General features: G+C 50.0%; 7 protein-coding genes across 7 annotated transcripts; all 7 read right to left on the reverse strand.

Annotated features, from left to right (window-relative positions):
- Window positions 1–198: 198 nt before the first annotated feature.
- Window positions 199–1999, reverse strand: AKAW2_10578A (glycoside hydrolase family 18 protein; the record flags this gene model as incomplete). The annotated part of the gene is made up of 8 exons (XM_041688745.1): window positions 199–857; window positions 932–992; window positions 1046–1095; window positions 1165–1194; window positions 1254–1507; window positions 1587–1687; window positions 1779–1865; window positions 1994–1999. 8 exons carry the CDS (start codon window positions 1997–1999, stop codon window positions 199–201), a joined length of 1248 nt encoding a protein of 415 aa, XP_041537298.1.
- Window positions 2000–4966: 2967 nt separating this feature from the next.
- AKAW2_10579A (uncharacterized protein) lies at window positions 4967–5634 on the reverse strand (the record flags this gene model as incomplete). The annotated part of the gene is made up of 3 exons (XM_041688756.1): window positions 4967–5095; window positions 5158–5555; window positions 5622–5634. The coding sequence occupies 3 exons, from the start codon at window positions 5632–5634 to the stop codon at window positions 4967–4969; spliced, it is 540 nt and encodes a 179-aa protein (XP_041537299.1).
- Window positions 5635–7797: 2163 nt separating this feature from the next.
- prs2 (proteasome core particle subunit alpha 1) lies at window positions 7798–8396 on the reverse strand (the record flags this gene model as incomplete). The annotated part of the gene is made up of 2 exons (XM_041688768.1): window positions 7798–8184; window positions 8250–8396. The coding sequence occupies 2 exons, from the start codon at window positions 8394–8396 to the stop codon at window positions 7798–7800; spliced, it is 534 nt and encodes a 177-aa protein (XP_041537300.1).
- A 1375-nt stretch (window positions 8397–9771) lies between these two features.
- AKAW2_10581A (WKF domain-containing protein) lies at window positions 9772–11091 on the reverse strand (the record flags this gene model as incomplete). Its single annotated transcript, XM_041688779.1, has 1 exon — window positions 9772–11091. The coding sequence occupies one exon, from the start codon at window positions 11089–11091 to the stop codon at window positions 9772–9774; it is 1320 nt and encodes a 439-aa protein (XP_041537301.1).
- Window positions 11092–11712: 621 nt separating this feature from the next.
- SPC98 (tubulin gamma complex associated family protein) lies at window positions 11713–14912 on the reverse strand (the record flags this gene model as incomplete). The annotated part of the gene is made up of 2 exons (XM_041688790.1): window positions 11713–13583; window positions 13637–14912. The coding sequence occupies 2 exons, from the start codon at window positions 14910–14912 to the stop codon at window positions 11713–11715; spliced, it is 3147 nt and encodes a 1048-aa protein (XP_041537302.1).
- A 1173-nt stretch (window positions 14913–16085) lies between these two features.
- atfA (bZIP transcription factor atfA) lies at window positions 16086–18051 on the reverse strand (the record flags this gene model as incomplete). Its single annotated transcript, XM_041688801.1, has 3 exons — window positions 16086–16389; window positions 16442–17594; window positions 18021–18051. The coding sequence occupies 3 exons, from the start codon at window positions 18049–18051 to the stop codon at window positions 16086–16088; spliced, it is 1488 nt and encodes a 495-aa protein (XP_041537303.1).
- A 3393-nt stretch (window positions 18052–21444) lies between these two features.
- Window positions 21445–22035, reverse strand: AKAW2_10584A (hydroxyisourate hydrolase; the record flags this gene model as incomplete). The annotated part of the gene is made up of 1 exon (XM_041688812.1): window positions 21445–22035. The coding sequence occupies one exon, from the start codon at window positions 22033–22035 to the stop codon at window positions 21445–21447; it is 591 nt and encodes a 196-aa protein (XP_041537304.1).
- Between the last annotated feature and the right edge of the window lie 631 nt (window positions 22036–22666).

A 22666-nucleotide genomic window follows, 5' to 3' on the forward strand; every position in this document is an offset into this window, starting at 1 on the left:
AGCAATGTCGGTCGTGAATGTGTGGTGGATGAGGTTGGGATGTGTGCGCTTTGATCGTCCCATAGTGCCCGAGCAATGAGAAATGAAAAAAATTCGAAACCGCTCTCAATTTAGACTACCTAATACGTAGACAAACCACATGTAAATGAGAAAAGCCTGCTCAACTAAACTGATAGATAAATGAGGGTATCAATCGCTCTACTGAAATGCGTTCCTCAGGTTGTCGTACTTGCTCTCAGGGTAGGAAAGCACATTCTGCGATTGGTCGAGGGCTGACACGCCTCCAATCCCTTCCACGAAGGTTCCAATCAGACTGCCGTCAGCTTTGTTGGCCGTCTTTCCTCCTTTGTCGCCGCTGGTTTCCCACCACATGCCACCGCCGAGCTGAAGCTTGGTGATATAGTCCAACTTCATCTCGCCCACAGCCACAGTGTCGTAGGAAACCATAGTGCGTGCCGTGGGATCATAACTCCAGGATGCACCCAGGCTGGCATCGACATGTTCAGTGGCTCCTGTTCTGGGCAGCGCTTTGTAGTCCCAGACACCTTGCTCCCAGCTTCCCTGTCCGACCCCCGAGAATGCGGTCCCGGGTCCATCAGTGTTGGTAAAGGCACGCCCATACAGCGGCATTCCCAGGATTATCTTGGACGAGGGGACCCCACCCTTCTGGATGTAGTAATTCACTGCCTCATTGGTTGAGAATGGCGTCGACGCTGGCTTGTCAGCCGAGGGATACAAGTTGGCTTGATGACCAGCAACAGTGTCCCAACTTCCAGCATAGTCGTAGGCCATCAAGTTGTAGAAGTCCAGGTATGGCGTCATCTGAGACAGCTTGAGCTTGGTGTAATTAGCAGGACCTACATGAGATCAGCATTCACTGGGTCTGACTTGGTCTCGCCCCGAGTAGAAACAAATAATATAATCCACTTACCAGCTGGACAAGCGATAGTGAGAAGGAACTTCCTGTTCGCACCAGCAGTCGCATCCAGAGTCTAGACAAAGTTAGTGCATGCGTGCGCGCATTACGATCGAGGAGAAAGCTCACCTCACGGCACTTCTGAAGCAGAAGGACCATATTTTGCGCTTCTGTATCATCTGTAGGTAGTCGTCTTAGTATCCACACCTAACTGGTTACTCATCTCCCCAACAATCCGAAAAACTAACCTTTGGGGTACTCCCAATCGATATCGATGCCTGTAATCACCAGCATTAGCGAATCATGTCCCACGTATTGCCACAAACCAGTCACATACCATCGAATCCAAGATCAGTGACCAGTTTAGTTGCAGTCTCAGCAAACTTAGTGCGGCCAGCATCAGTGCTAGCGGCCTGAGCGAAATTGGGAGAGTAGGTCCAACCGCCAATAGAGAGCAAGACCTTCAACTTCCTATTTTGCTGCTTGAGCAAAAACAACTGCTTAACACAGCCATAGACATTGGTACCGACGTCATTCCAGGAGTCTGTGGGGTAGTGCTTCTCAATGTCCGACCAGGTGTCGGACAGATAACTGTGGCGAGAAGTCAGTGCGGCTGATCCGGTGGCAAGGGGGTGATCAGCCATGTGCTGCAGAGAAGTGGAGAGCTTACACTTCACCAGTGTCCGGACGAACGTTAGCAAATGCGTATAGGACATGAGTCAGCTTGTCGGCCGGGATGTCCTGAGGATTGTAGTTGCGGCCATAAATCGCCTAGCATTGGCATTAGAACAACTACTATACGAGTGGACTGGCCTCCCGTGTCGGGTTGGGATACGGCAGCCAAGATCGAGTGCATGCTCACCCAATTGACGAAGTAGGCCACGGACTTCAGACCAGAAGACATGGCTGGGATGGTAGCGTTCGTGTCGGTAGTAGGTGCAGAATTGGGCTGGAGCGGAAGCACAGCTGCGTCATTCCAAAAGTACCGAGCAGAAAGGATAAGAACAACGATGAAAAGTACGAGACAGTGGATCAATCGCGAGAAAGCCATGGTCGGCAATAATCAAAAGCACTTACCAGCATGCAAGAGGCTGGTAAGCAGAACCCGGGAAGAGTCAGTCGGAAGGAATGAACGATGCAGCAGGGGGGGGTGGGATGATTGTACCTGCCTTAGGTCACCTCTCCTGTATGGTACTAAGTACACTATATAAATAACGGCAGTTCGGACTTCTGATTGGCTCAGGGTCAATCGCGGCGGTGCAACTGTGGCTGCAGGAGACAGGTGGTCTGCGCTTATGTGATCATCAAAATGTGGCTGACTGGGATTTCAGGAAGCTGATGGGCATCTACTGCTACTCCAAGAGTCTAATGGAAGAATCCTGAATTTATATCTCTATTCAGTGAATAGCACACTGTCATGTTCGGCTTGTGAAGCCCTCTTGAAACACAAGAGGTGCCGTCGGTGGCGTCGGTCATTTCTTGTCTGACCATGCCATGCTCTAAATTGTAAAAGATAGTCTTCCTGGCAGTATAGGGCTCCATGGCTACGACACTATATCGTGTGCTTCCTTGATAGTTCACCTCTCGGGGAGGTTAGATGAGACTAGACCGGGTAGAACAGGGCGGGGACGCTTAAAATTCCTCAAGTGATCTGTGCCTGAGTATCTGTCACGAGAACAAGGAGATCGGCCATCGGGGAGGGACCCTGGTTCGACAATCCAATCCCCAGACTTGCATAGATCGTCCCCGGTGCATCTCAGTTCAGATGACATTCCTAAGGGAAATTACCAAGCGCATGATGTATCTCGGGGTAGTTCACGTCTCCGGAGATATCATGGGAGCTGAGGTTACAACTTCCCGACGTCCGGCATGACCGTGGGTAACATCGAAGTAGCAGGAATTCTATGGTCCAGTGCTCTGTGATGAGCGGTAGTTCAAAAGTATAGGCCACGTAAGGGAGCATTGAATGACTTGTTCCGACCAGACCAAGTAATTAGGATGCGAGGTGGGAGCGCGCGCATGATGCATCTCGCTTTGTTCTGGACTATGGAGACCATCACAACTACCGATCTCATCCTCGTCAAGATCGAGGCACGGGGAGACAGGGGTAGATGCAACCATAGTGGTAGTAGCTATTAGTGCTGTAACGAGTAGAAAGCATTGTCGAGGCACGGTCGAATGAGAGGAATAGCGGAAACGAAATTAAGGAATGAGCATTCCCGGTTGTACCATGGATCCTGGCCGAACGTGACAGATGACACTAATCCTGCAACCTCGTGGCCTAGGTTTGGGGACCCATCGACGACCAAAAGGGACATCAACTCTCAGTCACTAGATAGATAGGTAACTAAATTAGTTAGTTTGGACCAGGATACGTAGTCATCACCTTGATAGTAAAACAAGAGGGTCCATCCGGGATAGATGATCAGTGAGCGGCAGCAAGTCCGACGGGATCCCCGCCTCGCCAGTGACTGAAAGCCCTAAACCAGACCAGGAAACAGATTAAGAAGAATTAAGAACGTGAAAGCGACCGAGTGGATCAGTTTCCTGGACCTTCTCAGCTGAAACCTTTGCCTCTACCGCACGGCCGGGGCACTGATTGGCGCGTGGGACTTTAAGCTACTGCAGGGCACGGTTGCACGGCCACAGTTTGAATCCACCAGCATTGCAATTTGGAGCAGATCTGCCAAATCAGAATTTGACCTGCGATAAAATTTTTTTTCAAACTGGTTGAGAAGAATGGACAGATCTCAAGGGAACCGCCGTGCATCTGCGTCAGAGGCTAGTCCCCTAATGACTTTTTTTCCTTTGACTTTCTGCTTTCTCCAACCCATCTCCATTTCGCTTTCCGGGCGCATGCAGCAATGGATCCTCCCCGCCCCATCCAGTTCAGCTGGGATGTCCTCGACCAGCTGCACCCAAGATTTTAGCAGCGACCCAGCACTTCGGTAACTCCGGCGGCTGTCATTGGATGAGTCGAACGTGAGGATCTCGTTTCGTGTCTATCTGTCGCTCCGGCCAGAGCGTTTCGCCCCTCGACACGGTAAATTTGACGCCAATGAGAAAAATTTGACTCCAGCAGCTGGTAGGCCGTTTCCCGCTTCAACCCTAGCCATGTGGACAAACTGGAACCTACTACTATTCCGAGCAAACTCAAAGGTTCCCGTTTCAAAAATTTTGGATAATTATTCGAGAATTCTCCCCCTTCTCCACACTAACCCGTCGGGTCCACAGCGCGGGCTTGCCGACTGCTTGACAGGAAACGACTGGCAAGCCACGCGCTATCATCCTTCTCTTTCGACATCATTGTGGCGTGTCGCAGAAGTAGACCGTTGCCCATGTGGATGGTTTTGGTCGTACCAATTCCCTCGGCTAGGAGGAGAGATTCGTAACATGCCAAGGACTAACAAGAACTATCACCGATAGATTGATTGTTCGCTTCAGCTTTGCAGAGCGGAAAATTGATCCGTCAATAATGAGGAAAGTGTCGGAGTCGCACTAGTCTACCGCTAAGGCAGCAACATCCCTGCCTTGGGTTGCATACTTGCATCGATAGTCCCAAAATGATCTGGCTGCTCGGAGCAACTCCAAGGCAATTTAGGGGAATAATTACCAAAACAAAAAAGCACATTGAGAAACAAAAATAGAGTAAATTGACCCTCGCGGGGGATATCCAATTAAATCGCATCTAGCGTAAGCCATAATTCAAGGGGGATATCATGACATGAAGGGAAACCGAACAAAGTAGCAGATCAACATGAAAGCCGAAAAAGGGTAAATGCAAAGAAGAAAAAGTATAACCGAACATAAGAGGCGTATCATAGGGAATCAAACAGCTTTTCTTTTCCAAAAACAGAACATGACGAGCGACCTGCGCCCAAAAATTGCGGATAACAAACCGCCCACATCATGGGTATACCGAAATAACCAAGCAAATTGGTGCCGTAAGCCCGAAAACCATTCAGAACATCATATATCCGTACACTGCAACTTCTCGTCCTCCCGAAAGAATCAGGTGTATAGTAAGTTGCACATCGTGAGCCCAGCAATTCATGGGTGAGAACGGATCCAGGTAAGGATCACGGGCAGGGAAGGATCGTCGGCAAGCCAATGACCTGCCCGCGTGTCTGCAGCCCGGAGATCAGCAACGACGTATTGGTCTGTCACTTGTGCCATTTCCTATTGTTGTATTCAGGATCAGTCAGTGGTTCAATGGCCGTAGGGCTCAGGGCTTTGCTCACCTGTCGGAACGTGTTGCTCACAGTCTTGAGTTGAGCAGCGTGTTGAGGTCCAGGTTGTTGTCCTCGCAGGATGTTCTGACGGTTGATAGCCCATCTTCTGGCGGCTGCCACGCGAAGGTAGATGCGATGGGCTTGAAAGCGCCGGGCGCTGGCATCAAGAATCACTCTCTGCAACTCCGCCTTCTCCGTCTCCACGTTCGACTGGGCAGGTGTCATGCTGGGATTGTAGTTGGACGACATCAATGCCTGGGCAGCAGCCAGGCCTTCTCCGATCGTCTTGTAGCCCTCTTCGTTGGCTTCTGCACTCGGGATCTGGACGTTCTGCTGGGAAATGTGCACAAGTAGAGTTCGGTAGTCGTTTATGATTTCGGCCACCCGCAGGGCACGAGCTTCGTTGACTACAATATGTCAATGCCATTGACGACTCCAGGGTAGTGTGGTGAAGTGTAGAAGTCGATACTTACGTCCATCAGCCATTGCAATTGTAGTAAACTTGAAGTTGCTTCCGAAAAGTGATTAAAGGTAAGTAGAGATGAAGGGTGCAACAAAAGGCACTAAAGGGAACTATATCCAAGAGGAGAGAAAGAATGGAGTGTGCTAGAGTAACGGTCAAGTCAATTGACTAGAAGAGACAAGGCGACCTTTATATTCTTGGTGAGTCGAGCTCTGATGTCTTTGTATGATATTACTATCTGAAGGCCGAGGGTGGGATATCCTTTTAAGCTTAACGTTCAGCCATGGATACTTTGGATGACCATGGGCCATCAGCCCGGCGATGGGGAACATGGTGAAAGAGGATCATCATCATGAGTAGTGGCTGGCTGCATTGACGGACGCTGATGGAGAAAGGAGGACATCACAGCTAGGGACTGCAGCTGGATAATGACACCCATTGTGGATCAATAGTAGGAAACGGGCCCCATGAGAGCCATGTGTCCGAAAGGGCCTGGGATGTCCACCCACGGCGAATGGATCTAAGGCTGATATCTAAGCGCGACGCTAAGCAGCTGGTCCAGGTAGGGGGATCAATGCTTATGGGTCTGCATATGCATAAGGGAAAATGAGCGATACACAAAACTGGGTCACGGCAACCGGCGATAGCAGTCAACGCAGGGGTGGGAATATTGGAAAAAGAAAATCAACACTAGAAACGATATTCAAGATTGGGGCCGGGCAGAGAGAGAGAGAGAGAGAGAGACTCCACCGGCTTGTGGGTGGAGAAGGTGGACAGGGTGATACATCGCCGCATGTGTCACAGAGGGACCACACCAGTGGGATAACCGATAAAGCCACAATGAAAATTTTATTATGATTTATTTTAGTATATTTTGACTTTTTTTGGTTTTAGGGGAAAGTGCTGGATCTTGGTTCATCTTGCAGATTGGGTGGAGACGGGCAAGCATGTAGCAGATGGACCATCAACCCATGGCATGATTAGTTAGTCTAATCCTAGTAAGTAAGTAGCGGGACTCGAGGTTGTCAAAGACACACTAAGAAAAAAATAAGAAAATAAGTGGGAAGTGCGAGTTACTGCCAGCTGGGATGAGGGTCATCCACCCTCGGTAAACGCCACACCCTAGTAATTCATAGTTCACATCAGCTGCAAGTTGCGACGGAGATATCGACAAGAAGGGAATAATCGAGTGCCAGTGCAGGGAAATCCTCGCAAGGATTTGGCTTTGACACTGACTCGGTTTAGGTTCAGGCACCGTTCGGTCCCACGGCGAACAGGCAAGGGCGTCAACAACGAGAAAAAAAACGAAAAAGAAAAAAGAAGCAAAATGGACAAAGATAGAAACGGCGGCCAAAAAGAAACCGCGAAAGCCACAACTTCCAGCTCAGCCACAAAGAGGCGAGTAAACCAGCTGAAAATGGAAAAGCAAACACCGCAGCCTCAGGCTTGAAGTTTACTCGCGCAATCCAACCATTGACTTGGTTCTTACTACTCCATACTATGGAATACTACTAGTTCCTTCCCGTCGTTCATCCGGGGCTGTTGCTCTCTCCTTCCTTGTCTGTCACTTCACGTCTACTTGCAGGATACGAACAGTACTAAGGTAGTAGTAGTATCTCCGTCCCGACCTCCTCGGTGGCAAGTTTCATCATGCTCCTCCAATGAGCATGGTCAACGTTGCTTCAGTGCAAAACGCTAGCCCGGAGAGATTGCTTTCCCATTGAGTGCTACAGCTTGCAGATAGCACGCTCCAAACTTCATAGCAGTAGACGTCTGACATTGCTTTGCATCGATAATCCCGGTACCGCCGTTCCTTTCTTTAGTAACAAGTGCTGCAGCATGGAGCGTGCAGATAAGCAACTCCCCCCTCTAAGCCTGTCAGATCGCCAAGACCATACTTTATCGCACCGTGCTTGTCTATCCCCAGATTCGCCACCAGTCCGGAGGAACAGGCGACGGGTCTTTCCGATACAGGAGCCCCGGTTACAGTAGCTGCAAGGGGGCTTTCCAGGTTTTGGATGTCAAGTACAGCAGCGGTGCAAAAAGCAAGTCAACCGACCAGGATGGGGAATAGAGTTTCGTCAGACACAGGCCAGCTCATGGCATCAGAGAAAAATAATGATGTTCATCGATCGTTTGCGTCTACCAACATGGATGCTCCCAGTAAAAAAACAATGAAACCCAGCTCAGTCCTTCTCGCTGATAGCCTGCAGTCGTTCGTCGATCTCCTCCTCCGTCAAACTCCGGAAACCAATGTCTGTCCCTTCCTGGCCATCTGCTCGTGGCCCTCCCACGATTCCGATCTCCAATTCGTGTTTCTTGAAATCAACACTCAGCACATTGCTCAAAGCTGTGATTCCCAGCTCCACCACATCCTCCCAGCTGCCGTCAGCGTACTCCTTGTTCTTCAGCTTCTTCTCCAAGTAAGTGATCGCCTCTTGCTGCTTCGGTCCAGATGCAGTCGCCTTATATCCGATATAGTATCCGGCAGGATCGACCTTGTAGAGCTGGGGGCCCTTCTCCGAATCAACAGATACCAGGGTCGTGGCAACTCCGAGGGGACGCATGTAAGCCTAGAGGGTGAACGTGATCCATCAGCCAATGTCCCGGGCAAGATTCCTGGGCAGGTGACACATACCCTTTGCGTGTAGACCTGATTGATATTGCCAAGTCGCTTTGCGAGGACATCACAGGGCATCTCGTAGCCATACTTGTATCGGAATTCAGCCGCCTCACCACGAGCACGGTCAACACTGGCCCTCGCATCGGCGATGGAGCCGGTCATCACACAGCCCACTGACGGGGAAAGTCTGAAAATGTACGAAACGGAGGAGGGGTCGATCAATTTGTCCTGGTATGTTATCAGAGGATGACCGACAGGCCGTCTCGGGCGGCGGGGACGAGCTTACAGCAACTTTCTTCTGGAACAGAACCACAGCGCAGTTCTTGCCCTTCACACCTATCGAGGTGATGTTGGCCGAGGTGATAGCCTTGAAGGCATATTCTAAGCGCCGAGGGCATCAATGGTGAGTAGGCGGTCTTGATGGTCTAACGTGGTCCGTGATCGGAGTACTTCGAAGGTCGTCGGATAGAGGCGGTGCTGATGAAGAGAGGGTCACTTACCAACTTGGTACAGACGACCCGAGTCCGAGAAGATGGTAATGTGTCTGTCATATGCACTTCCTGATCACAGAGGTTGTCAGTCTATCGATGAAGTCATGGAAGCCGGTTCAATCAAGAGGGTCCGGGAAGTCTCACCAGACATGATGGCGATAGTATATCAAACTCGATTCGAGATTACAATGGAAGTTAACTAGTCTTATAGCGAAATGAAAATGGAATCGAGATGGGGGAATGAAGGATCGAGGACGAGGGAGGAGGGACGTTGGCAGAGGACGCGTGCCAGAGGGTGCCTGGCCGGAGCTCTAAGCTTTGGGTCCCCGTTTGAGTAAGCTCCAGCGTCACCGCCTTCACGGCTTCATCATTGTGCCGCTCATCTCTCATCGCTCAACGATCAACTACGTATTAAGCTCTTCATCAACTATTAGAGATTGTTCTTCTCGATTTTATACTTCGATCCTTGTGTCTTCTATGTTGCCAACTGGATTCTCTCATTCATAGTTGTTTAGTGCAGTATCACTAGTACCGTTGATTAGTAGTAGTACTTAAATCTTGGTGCTACTTCACTATATATATTAGTTCAGTACTATCATCACGATATAACTAACCCAATTGAGTGGTTTAAGACGACCTAGCTGTGATGTAGTTTTCATTCTAGAAAACTACCAGATGTTTTGAAGTCATTCTTACTAGTCGGGAAGAAAATATCGGCTGCTGTTGTCATAGAGAGATCGAATCGGTCCACTAAAAGAGCCTTGCATCTACTTAGAAAGTACTTACTACTAATAGTATGAGTTGTCTACTACCCAACTACTTCTTACCATGACGAAACTAAGTTTGGCAATAGCAGTTAGGCAACTACCAGAGTTGTGATTGATCAAGCTATAGCAATGTCTATAACTGGACATGATGGTCTATATAGAAGCTTCTATAAACATCTCGCTTTTTTTGTAACATTAACGATCAAACAGCAGGTCATTGATAGGGTGTGCCAATATACGAAAGCACGAGCACCCGACAATCCAAAAGTGGCATCACAGTTAGTCGCTCGAACTTGAGCTATCCGAATCGCTGTCGCTATCACTGCTGCTGCTGCTGCTGTCACTATCACTGTCAGCGCTGTCCTTAGACGACGAGGCTTTAGCAGCTGCAGGCTTAGCCTTGGTCTTCTTCTCATCGTCACTGTCGCTGTCGCTATCACTGTCGCTAGAACTCTCGCTCTCACTGCTGCTCGAGATCTCAACGATAGCAGTACGGTTCTTCTTCTTTTTCTTGCCAGGCTGGGCCTGAGCCCCCTTCTTTCCTTTCTGCGCAGCAGGCTTGGGCTTGTGATAATTGAACAGCGTGCCGTTAACAGCAAACAGAATGAGCTCAGCCCGTGCCCTATTCTCGTACTTCTTCAGTGTCTCCGCATTGAGCTGCGCAGTAACATCCTGACAATCAATATCTTCTTGACCCGCAGCCAAGCGTGTCCGGAAGACACCAACAGCCTTGTCGTAACTGGCCTTATCCGTCGCCGCGGTGCTCTCGTTGGCCTCAGAAGAAGAGCCCTCCTTCGACTCCTCCGTCTCTGCAGGAGCACTAGGTTGATCCTCCTCGGCATCCACCTCCGCCTTGATGACCTCCTCGGCAATCTGTCGCAACCGCAACTTCGCACCTTCGCTCTTCAACCCCTGCAAATAGGCAAGCAAAGCCGCATTGTACAGCGTTGGGACCTGCTCCAGCGACAAAACATGCTTGAAGAGATGCGTCTCGCGATTCTTCTGGAACTTCCACGCCGACCGATGCTTGTGGTACAGACTCAGGTAGGAAAGGATAGGTGTTTCGTGGATTCTCGGTGTTGTGGTGGATGAAGCATCATTCGAACCGTCCTGCTTCTTGTTCTTCTTCTTCTTTTCCTTCTTCTTTTTCTTTCCCTCGCCTTCATCATCGGCCTTGTCCCCGGTATCATCATCATCACCATTACCCTCAGCATCAACCTGCATTTTATCCTGCTCCTCCTGAGCTTGTTCCTGCTCCTCTTCCTGATCGTCCGCATCACCATCCAATTTCTTCGCGTCCTCCGAAAACGACACACTCTTCTTCTTCTTCTTTCTCTTCTTCTCCGCATCATCCTCCTTCACCTCCTTACCCTCCCCTTCATCATCATCATCATTCTCAAGCCGTCTCTTCTTGCTCTTCTTGCGATCCTGCTTCTTCTCCACATTTGTTTCCCTGGCGTCCACATCTCCCTTTTTCTTTTCCGTCGCCTCCACCGTATCCTTGGCGTTCTTGAGTTTCAGACCCATCTTCTTCCAAGCCGGGATGTGTTGTTGTTCTTTGTGCTGTTGTTGTGGAGATTCTTGGGGGCTGCTCGACATTGAGCGATGCGACGGGTATTGTAGTAAGAATCGTTCGATTTCGCGGACCGGGCAATAGACAAAATTAAACAAGAGTTTTTCAGTGTATATGAGTCGCGTCGTCCCAAATATAAAAACTATGGGAGAGTACAACGGAGGAAAAAATTGTAGTTCAGTGGTGAATAAAAAAAAAAGAATAGTTAGGTGTATGAGTTTGAGGAATCGATGGTCGCCAGAAAGTTTTGGGGAAATTTTCCACGTGAGGGTGCGGAGATAAAATAAAATTTGGGTGGATTTATCTCCGCTTTGGTTATCTACTACAAGTACGGAGTATCTAGTAAGGAATTGAAATACAAGGGAGAGACATGTGTAACTTCTTACAATCTATTGGTTCTAATAAAGTTGATTGACTATACATGAGATCGTTATAACTTCTCATTTTATGAATTTTATGAATTTATCACTTCGCTTCAGTTCCCATCCAGCCCGTACCATGCCATCCATCCATCCTTGACTCCATGAACTTGTACAGAATTCAGACGATCAAACACAGACAGACCCAAAAAAAAAACCTCCTCAGTAGGCTGAGTGGAGGGGGGATAAATATACAGCCCAAGACTCTCCACAAACATCTACAACTTATTACCCAGTAGCGCTTCCAGTCCCGCTATTTTCCGCTTTCTCTCTTTCTTTCTCTCTCCTCGCCTCCTTTGACGACGACGCATTACCCTCCGCAGCAGCAGTCGCATTAGCAGCCGCAACAGCGGCCGCCTTACGTCTCGCCCTCTCCTTATCACGCGAACTGGAGCCCGCGGTCCTGCGTCTCCGAACGGGTTCATATACATCATTAAAGTTCATGACGACGCCCAGGAACCGCATGTCCACGTCAGGCTGGTAGGCAAGGTCGCCTAGGAGGACGTTGAGACGAGAGCGGAACTCTGCGGAGAGGTCGCGGAGGCGGACGCGCAGGGAAGCGAGCATATGGTCGTCTGCGGAAAGGTCGTGAGGATTGAGGGAAGAAGGGGTGCCGATGCCGAAGTCGTCACCACCACCACCGGCGAGGTTTGGCGTGTAAGCAGCGACGGAGGGGGACATAGAAGAGGAGACGGAGTCCTTGTGGCCTCGAAGTGGGCGACGGAGATCGCGGTCAGTGAGGCCCCAGCGGCCTTGGGCGGTGCGAGTTTCTATTTTGGCGCTGAGTTCTTGTCTGCGGGTGAATTCTGCGACGGAGAAGGAATAGAGGCCGTCGACGGCGTCTTTGTAGGCGAGCATGATTTTGAGGATCTGGTGGAGTTGGGTGAGGAAGCCTTCTTCTTGCTGTTGTTTGGGGTTTGCTGAGGAAGAGGAGGTGGTGTTGTTTTTGAAGGACGTGGAGGAGCCGAGAAGGCCTTTGTGGGTGATGGAGTTGAGGTATTTGGTGTGTGCTTCGATTAGGTCGTCTAGAGTGCAGCCAGGCTTGGAGATGGAGGCTTGTAGTTGGTCCCAGCTTGCTTCGATCACTTCGAATAGGATGTAGTACTGGAGTTGGCACACGAAGTGGATCATCTCGGCGATTACGCATCTTGCTCTTTTCCAGTCCGAGCCGACTTTGTCGTTGACGCTTCCTAGGACGCCGCGCGCGCCGGTCATGCATCGTCGCCAGGTGCTGCCTAGGGCGAATTCGACTCGTTTCACACGCCAGAGGAAGTTGAAGACTTTTAGGTATTGAGTGGAGCCCCAGGGTGTGATGACTACATCTACTGGGGCGTCGATTTTGTATTCCAAGGTGAAGCAGTCCCAGCCAATCTCTCCGTGGCTGAGTTCTAGCATGCGGGCATCAAGTCGACGGAGGACATCTGGGGAGTCGTATTGCGCGTTTGAGGCTCGAATAGCGTGCTCCAACTGGGCAGTCAGTGTATGCCGGTACTGTGAATTAGCTGGCCGGTCGAGGTTGGATGCTAATGACTCCATCAGCAAGGCGATGAAATCACCCTGTCCGAGCAATAGGTATTTCTTTAACGCGCGAAGATGGTCGAAGAGCTTGAACTTATCGTCCATAAGGTAGATCAGTCGTGCCATCGTAGTCTTATAAGCTTCGTCAATCGAAGACTCTAAGGTAGCCGTATCGCCGTACCGCAGTTCCTTGGAGGCTTCCTTCGAATAGGCTTCGACCCACCCCGAGTCTCCACAGCCATATCGTATGAAGTTCAGTGATTTTCCGATCAGGAAAACTTTCTTAGCAAAATCTTGTGTGATTATGGAAGGTACCATTTCATCGTCAAGCTTATACTTATCCTCCCAAACACTGGTCGCAATGCGACGTGGGTCCGTACTGGGCCTAAACTCGGGCTCGACAACGAAGAATTCTTTGTAGGGGTCGGACAGCTCGCCATCGTAGATCCAAAGCCGGAGCATATCGTAGAAGGGCCGTGTGACATGGTTGAGGAGCTTTTCTGCCAGAGCGCATACAAACGGGTCGCCATGAGAAGTCGAGAAGCCATGAATCAGAGAGATCAATTGACCACCTTTCTTGTCTGCAATATAAACGTTAGCTTGCATACAGTCCATTCACCATCGGAGCACATACTCTGAGCTTCCTCAACAATAAGACTCATCAATCGCAGCGCCATAGTTGCATCTCGCGTCCAGACAACGCATCGCTTCAATGTCACACCACTCTTAGAGGCACTTCTAGGATCATTGGGATCTGCGGGTGCCGCCAACGCCCGTCGGATCTCTCCTTCCAACGTAGCAACTAGGCCCAGATACGAACGGAGCTCATTTGAGAGAGCTGCACGCAAGCTCTGGCTCAAAAGACCACCGCCCGAGCTCTCAACAAAGGACGACAAACCACGATATAACAGACAGGGCTCTGCAAGAGAGTTCAGAAGCGAAACGACGGGCAACGGCAGTGACGGCGGCAATTTCAAGATGGACGATGAGGAGAACTGCAGATTGGAGGAAGACAAGCCCTGCAGATTAAACGGTAAATCACGAAGAAGCCCATCTTCCAAAGGTCCCGTAGGCTTCTGCTCCTTCTCCAGACCAGGATCCGGTATTATCGTCTTCTGATCATCACTGAACGGCTCTCTCACCCCAGTATTCGCGCGACTACGAGTAACCCGAGTCTCTCGAGGCCTCTCCGTCGTCTGCAACCCCCCATCAACCTCCGCTTCTCGTTCCTTATCCGCAAACAACTCCTGCCGTCGCACTGAAGCCTTCCTCTCAATTCTCCCAGGCAACTGAGACGCCGACGAACTAATCGCCGGCCCCTCCTCATCCGACTGATCACCAACACCCCAACCCTGTTGTTTCGTCCTCTGTCCCTTCCACAGCACATTCTGCAAATTCGCCGGCTCGACCGGCGGACTCCTCGCCTCCAACATCACCTCATCATCCATAATAAACCCATCATGATCATCCGCTCCAGAAAGCCTATAAAGCAGGTACAAGATAGCCCACTTCTGCGACAGCACCGGCTGCGTCAACAGACGCGAGTAAAGATTCGAGAACCGCACCGCCTTATCGGGGCTTGCATTCTCGCGCAGTAATTTCCGCTTTATCAGGTCCGACGCGTTGTTGATGTTCTCCCCGCCTGCTAAGCTTCCCCGTCTGTTTATTCCGGGGCCCGGCGGCGAGGCCGGATCGTTGTTGGCGGCGCTCGTGTAGGTGTCGAGGATGCGCCATGACCGCTCGAGGATGTCCTGGTGTCGTCGTTCTTCTGCTGCGGCGAGGGCTTCTTCTGCGTCGTCGGCGTAACCATCGTCGATGTCGGAAAATGAGAGCGGAGGGGTAAGGGAGTCGACGAGCTGCGAGAGGGCGTCGTCGATGCGCCGCGGGCGCGCGGGTTGGCGGGTGGACATGCTTCTTTGAGGGCCTGATTTTAGCTCGATTGTAGAGCTTTTCCGGTATTTGGATTGTACCCTTTCTTTTGATTTCTAGGGGTTCCAATTGTTCTTGTGTAGTTCACAGCTCGCAGCCCACCATGAGACAATAGGTTATAGGTCGGCTGGCGCAGAATACCGCCTTTCGAGGTTAGACGCGGCGAGAAGTTAATGGTCGAACACAAGTAGATGGCCTGCCAATTCGCTGGAGTTCCGGAGTCTAGGGCATGGCGTCCCGCACCAGTCGGAGGAAGACCTGGAAGTAGTGACTATGGCATATAGTTTGACGTGTTTAGGTATCAATTGCATCGGAGCCCATCGCCGAAGACTGGGTGACCCGCGTATGGAAAGGATGTTGTTGTCTTGTTTGACCCGTTTGTACGGTTTGAACCTAAATCCACCGCGTCCTGCCAAGCACGCCGTTACTGATCACCAATTGCAGGCCGTCGATCTAGCAAGTACATTACAGACTACTGTCTTGAATACGCACATTCTTACAGGTGTCGCAGTTTTTGATCGAAGTATCAATTGGAATTCAAGCTCAGCAAATTCCCTAGACGCTCAATGGCATCTAGCATGAAAAGATAACGATAGCAAGAAGCCTCCAGTACGCCACCCAGTACCGTGTTTCGCAGCAACAAAATTTAGCGAAGGCAAACACCCAGTGGCCCGCAAGTATCAGACAGACGAAGAGAAGCCCTCATAGCAAAGGGGATAGCAGAAGTGAAAAAGAAAAAGCAAAAGATAATGAGTACACAATACACCACCCTAGCCTGAAAGTACCAAATGCCAGTCAGGACGAGGGCTCTTGGGGGTCGAAGTGAAAAGAAAGAGAGAACAAGTGATGAAAAAAAATGATAGCAGCCAAGCTTTTGCGCCAAGTTTGCACCTTCTGGTGATCAAGTGATGCCCATTCCACTTCAAATTCAGCCGTCCGTTTTTAGAAATCGTATACATCATTAACACCTATCCATGCCGGTGGCGTGTAGCCAAATAATAAGAGCAAGAGGTAGCAGGCAGGCAAGGCGCCACACACTCTCACGGTGGCGCCTGCACTCCTGACGCAAGAAAAAGAATTCAAGAATATCGGCCGTTCTTCAACCGAATGAACACGACCCATCATATATTATCATGGTTTCGCATAGGGACTCATTACCGTCGTAGCCCCTGAGCAGGGATAGGTGCTCCAGGTTGCATCATACCGTTAGGGATGTTGTATGGATGCGCTTCAAATCCGGCCGACATGCCATTCATCATGAGAGGACCCAACCCTTGGGCCTGGGAGACTGGGCAGTCCTTATGCGCAAGCAACAAAGTCTTGAGGTTGACGATTTCTTCACGGAGCTGTGTGACAGTGGCAGTAAGCGCATCGTTCTCGGAGGTAAACAGTTCCACCTTCGCTTGAAGGTTGGCAAGCCACTGCTTCTTTCGCTGACGACACTTAAGCGCAGCAACCCTGCAATCCACGTTAGCACATAGCTGCACCAGAATGAAGCAGCGCATCTTACCTGTTCCTCTCAAGGAAGTTCTTCCGCTTCTCTTCGTCAGTCATTTTCTTCGTGTCTGTCGAGTTTTTCCTCTTCATATCATCTTCATCATCTTCAGAATCCCCGACATCGGAAGGAGGCTCAACACTACCAGACCCGTTACTCGTCTTGGCCTTCTTGTTTGATCCTTTAGGTGCATCTTCTGCCTTGCGCCTGTTGTTTCCTGCGGTGCTGGCTTTGGAACCAGTGTTCTTCTTGGCTTTGCCCTTGGCAGCAGGCTTCGTCTGCTCACCCTGCATGTCGGAAGCGTCGCCGCTGGTCTCTCTGCCTGATACACCGTTCACGTTTTGCGAGTTACGTCTATCAGCGCCAGATTCAAGTTGCTGGTCATTGGCCTGAATACTCTGTGGCTGAATCGAAGCTTGGTTCGACACAGCGAATTGATTGGGATTCGCCTGTCCGCCCTTGGCCAGCATGAAAAGCCCGTTGGCCGCATCGGCAGCGTCATGATGACCGAATGGGTCGGAACCTGCAGGTTGGTTCGGCTTAATATCCATATTGGAGTTTTGCGTCGCTGGATCAGGTTCGGAAGTGGGGTTAGAGGTTGGACCACCTAAGCTGTTCTTCTTGGCAGCGTTAAGAGCAGTACGGTGGAACTCGATAGTCGACGGTGTCGCACCACCACTCTGCAACTGCTGCAGAAGTGCCTGAGAGTTTGGACTAGGAGCGGGAAACATAGACCCCCCTCCGCCCGGTGTCAATCCAGTGCGGAGAGAAGACTCGTTAGGAGTAGGGAAACCCCTGCCAATACTGTCAAAGTAATCGCTAGTGCCAGTCGGACCGGCGAGCATAGCAGGACTCAGCGGCCCGGAGCGCAGAGAGTTGGACCAGCCGTAGCCGCCGCCGGCAGAACTTGTGCCCGGCAGGGCAGGTGAAGTAAGTGCTGCAACAGGAGGAAGGATCGACTTTCCGGGTGTTTCGCCCGAGGAACCACCACTGCCGAATGATTGCTCGAAGGGATTGGGTTCCAGAGAGAAAGGGTTGTGGACGGAATTGAAGTAATCGGGAGTATCAGTCGCGCTTGTTATGGCTGGTCGCGGAGGCGGCGCCAACGAGGTCTGAGGATCTACATCAGGCTTGGTATCTTTGAGATCCGAAGAGGTCGCCCGGGAGTCTGTATCCGGAGCAGATGTGCGCGTTAGTATGACGACCAACAACAACAATAGTGATAATGGTAATAATGATGATGATGGAGTACGCGACAGTGAGGTTATCTGAAACAGGGGTAGGTAGAAAGAGGTTGGCCAAATAAGGCGGTCCAGGCCGAAGTTTGAGAGGAAGGGGATCTGATAACAGTGACCCCCATCGATGACGCCAATTGTGAGGTCATCCCGACGGCGGCGGGTAGTCAACAGAACATTTGGGGGAACAGTGGCGTACAACCAAGCCAGAACAGGTCAAGGGTCGATGATGAAGTAAGGAAGTGCAAGATACAGCAGATATTCGGGAGTTTGGAATATGGGAGGTACCAGAGTTCCGCGCGCGCGCAAAACGAAGGATCGAAACAGTTTTTTTTTTAAGATGCACAACACTCACTCACCTTCGTCTAGACCCGCCTTTTTCGCATCCATTGGGGAAGAATTACGAGTATCGGTATGATTAGTTAGACTGGTCGAAACGGTTGAAGTAACAGCCGCAGACATAATAGCGAAGAAAGGAGGAGGGGGGAGATATTTTGGTTGGTGTCGATATATTAGATCGAGGGAGGTCGACAGGTGACCCCGGAGATGTAAGGGAAAAAAATAGCCAAGCGAGCGGACGGAGGTGGCGAGGACACGAAGAAGAATAAGGACGGGGACGGACGCTGAACAAGAAAAAAACAACTGGAGGGGTACGGGAATGGGAAGTTAAAAAGAGACAAAGCTGGTTGATTGAAGTTAGTAAAACGCGATAAGTTGTTGATGCTTCGGAGAGCTGGAGATACTGCAGCGCAAACGCCTGTACCCAGAGGTCACTGAGCGAGTACACGGCAGTTCAGACAGAAGTAGATCGTGTTGGAGAGGAAGGGGAAGGGAAAGGAAAAAGTTGTGACGTAGTCCGGGCTTCGACAGGGAGATTATTTAGGGGGAAAAGAAAGAGGGGAGGCGGTCGAGTGGCCGTCGGGCCACGCTATGCCTATTTGGTCTCGACTGTCTGTCACGCCGAAACCATGCAACCCTGAGAGTACAAAAAGCCCGCGGGTTACCAACCAGCCAGAGTGCAACCTCGAAACCACTAACCTGGAATTTTTTTTTTTCGAAAAAGATTTTTTTCTTTTCTTTTCCTTTACTTTTCTTTTGATTTTGTTTTTTCCCCTTTTTAATTTTCTTTTTTGAGGTTCTTTTCACTCTTCTTTTTTCTTAATTCTTATCTTCGGTTCTGGTTCTGTATTCGGAACCAATCTTGTTCTTGCTGCTCTTTCTTGTTTTGAATTGTATTTTTCTTTTCTCTTCCGTATTTTTTTTTCTTTTGCTTCATCCACCCTATGGTTTTTGATTTCAAAGCAGGAATATTGAAACTCCGCAACAGAATCTCGCCCAAAAAAAATAAATGAAATGAATAAAGGGTGGGCGAAGTAAAGAAAAAAAAGCACCGAAAACTAAAAACAGCAAATCAAAAAGAACACCTTACCCTATAGTAGATGACCAGGCACTGTATGATTATGCAGGCGAAATGCTGGCTGGCCCTTACTTGCAAAAACGAAACTTGGAGACGGAGTGGATTCCCGGCAGTACTTGTCAGCCAATCCAAGCAAAGAATAACCCGGGTGGACGCGATTGTTGGATGACGGCGGAAACGATAGGCAAATTCAACCTAATAAGAAAGTGGTAATAGATAGTATGACACACTTCCGGGTCCCGAGGAAAGAAAATTGCAAAGGTATAAGAATGTTGGTCGCTATCCAGGGATGTATGGAAAGTACACGAAGAGGTTGCCCAAAAGTTTAAAGCTTTGGATTCGAAGCACTTGTAACCACAAACTGGTCAACACAATGTATCGGGGGCAGAAGAGGGAAAGTTGGCTAAGGGCGAAAGAGTTAGGAAGGGGTAAAGAAAACCATGAATGAGATCACGGTGACGACGACAGGAATTTTCCTGGGCTTGTCGGACAGTCGGACCAGCCGGCAGTGGCCACTTGCGCACCTTTCCAAAGGACCACTAATGTACCAGCGCATCCACTTGGTCCAGCCACTCACGGGCCCGTTTCCGAGCCCCCGCCCTGCAGAGTCTCAATCTCGAGCGGGTGAACGAATCATGGAGACGACGCCATGTTTGTCCGGCCGCAGGGCGGTGAGGGATCTTCGTCTGTTCGAATGGTCGATGCCACTTCCATACCATCGATGCCCTCCCTGAATGGCCCATGGAGCAACGCCCAAATCTGGAGATACATAGATTTCGGGTCCAACAAGGAAATCCTTCCAATCCTCGGCTCTCTTATCGCCGTTGCCCGGATTCTGGGTTCGTTCTTTCTCATTTCAGGGGGGAAGTGTTGTTCCAATCAGTCTCGCTCGGGGACATCGAGTGACACGTCCGCTTGCTGATTGGGCCCCTGCTGATGACGCAATATTTCTAGGGCCTTCGTCCCGTGGGTATCCATCACGTGAGAGTGTCTCGCGCGGTCTCTTTGGGGCCCAAAACAAGGATGAAGGAATCTAGTGGATTGCCACTTGAATTCTGGACAATCTCTTCCATTGCTCCCCGTGTGTGGTACAGGCTACACGGTTGAATGGTGGACCGGACAAGAAGGTTCGGAGTAGAGTATACGGCCCTCCCCTCCACATTATTAGGCTTGAGAAGGCCCCTCCAAACTGTCAGTTCGCGTCTCGTTTAGGCCTTGGCAGTGGTACTGCGTTCCCCAGACAGTACATGATAGTGCTACAGGTCAATATGTTCGTTACCAGTCCTATCGAAACCAGTCCTGTCGAAACATTCCATCATTATCGACATTGAAAGGAGTCCAGTATTCACTGTAGCTCCGGTGATAGTATAATTTCTTTTGATGCTTTGCATCATTGCCAAAGTCTCCTGCACATAAGTATGCACATGTACATTAGAAGAATCACTCACTTACTGTATGTGATGTACCCGGTATTCACAACCTTCAAATTGCATGAAAATAAATTCCCCCTGTCGTTCAACGGTACTTTTTGATAAGGGAGTATTTAGGCCCAACGGCTTCAATACTAGTGAAAGTATCTACAGCTGCGGTGCGCTTCCATCTCAGCAGCATGATAAAAAAAGGTATAGTCCATGTTTTACGGGACATATCATAGATTAATTGCGTTAGCCGAAATGACAACAAATCGATCCCTCCCCCTCCTTCTCTTCCACCCCTCAGCACAACAAAATGTGTTGACTTGTCCGGGGTTTGTTTGTCGCTCTTCACGCTAGTCGATACACCTAACACACAAGTACTGATTCCACCATAATTTAGCCTTTTTTGCCCATGCAGCCATCGAAATCAGCGGTTGCCCATGCAAGCCTTTCCGAGGAGTTGGTCGGAAAGTCTAGATCGCGGACTGTTGGTGTAGGTAGTTATAGCTATGGTTATGGTTATTTCGAAGGACATGATAACTGTGCGTGTTTCTTGGCAATTAAGGTCATTTTAATTTGATCCCATTGCCTGCCATCGCTCGCACAGACGTGAAAGAGGAAGAAGGTTGTAAAATTGCGCCATATTTCTCATCTTCGGCGTTGATTAACCTTTAGTGAGTTTGTAGGGGGTAGCAATTAACATCCCCTATTAAGCTTGCGATCCCATTATCAATGGCATGTCACAAAACTATTGAGCCGTGCATGGAATGGTTTCAGCTTTTCTCCAGATACGTCATAAGTATGGGGATGCATGGGGCGCTCTCCACGATAAAATAACTTAAGTAACTTAATAATAGGTAGTCGGCAGCGATAAGATTAAGGTCCCCTTCCTATCCTATTCTGTCCTATCCGTACACAATCGTCCCCTCCTCGATTCTAGATATCCTTTCGTCATGAGCCGCGATAAGTCGAATAGTTCCAGGGTCCCAACAGCACGGGAACGTGATAATGCCGCCATCCTTCTTCTCCCTCCCGGCCCCGTCCCTTGACCGTAAACTTCACCTCGACCTCGGGCCAGAAACTCTCAACACCTTGTGCCTCGTACCATGGGCCAACGTCAAAGCGAACGGACCAATTCGTCTTGCTATCGGCAGTTGGGAGTGCAGAAAGGATAGCGGGGACCGACGAAGCGGACGATGAAGTTGTGGTGGGTTCCCAGTTTTTGACTCGTCCGTCTGCGTCGGTCGTCGCCTGGAAAGAAATGGGACTCTGGCTGCTGGAGGGTGCAGATAGGAGGGTCAGTGTCACTGGGAGGTTCGCCGCGGGAGTACCCGTCAGGGTGTTCAGGACGTGGCAGGTAATGGGGTCGCGAGACATTGCGGTGGTATTTTGAGTGAGGGTCGATGCTGCGTTGTAGTTGTTGAAGGGTTGTGCTGTAGAGTGGATCGGGGATTGGAGGAGTTGGTTGCGGTAGAGGCTAAGACGGTCTGTGACTTTATCCAGTTGACCACTTGACGGCTTGATTTCCGAGCTAGGGTCCATCAAGAGAGAATAGGTAGGTTGTAGGTAACTATTTCAGATACTGAGAGAAGAGTAGAAATTGTCTCGAGAGTGTTCAGCGCGCGAGGGGCTTTTTCTATCTCCGCTTCTCATGCATCGGAGAGCACCGACAGAGCTACCCTGAGATGCCGGAGTATACCATCGGTGGGGTAACTCGGGGGTGGTCCCAAAAAGCTCGTAGCACTACAACAGCTCAAATCTGTTTAGTGCCCCTGGATTGAACTTGCAAACCCACTAGCTGATCAATTTTGACATGAGAGAGAGAGTGTGTGTGCAACCCCGGCTTGGGATGCTACGATACCAGGTAGTAGTAACGATTGGGGTTCGTGGTGCCCGTCGATCTGACTAACCTAGACTTCTGTAACGCAAGACCCGGCGTTTATCATGCGGGAGCAAGCCAGATTCTTTTAAGTGGAGATGTCCGCTTATTCTTTCTTGTACATGTCAGGTTGCTGCAATGGTGTAGTGTCATAGAATCTCGTACTGCTTTTCAATGCCTCTAAACGCAGACAGAAGCTAGCTGGAAATGACAATTAGCTGTTTATCTGAGCTCGACTGGCAGGAATGGGTTGCTGGTCGCAAAACAAATAGCTTCAGAATTGAGTCCTTGAAT

The sequence above is a fragment of the Aspergillus luchuensis genome, chromosome 1, assembly GCF_016861625.1.
Source record: "Aspergillus luchuensis IFO 4308 DNA, chromosome 1, nearly complete sequence".
Lineage (NCBI taxonomy): Eukaryota > Fungi > Ascomycota > Eurotiomycetes > Eurotiales > Aspergillaceae > Aspergillus > Aspergillus luchuensis.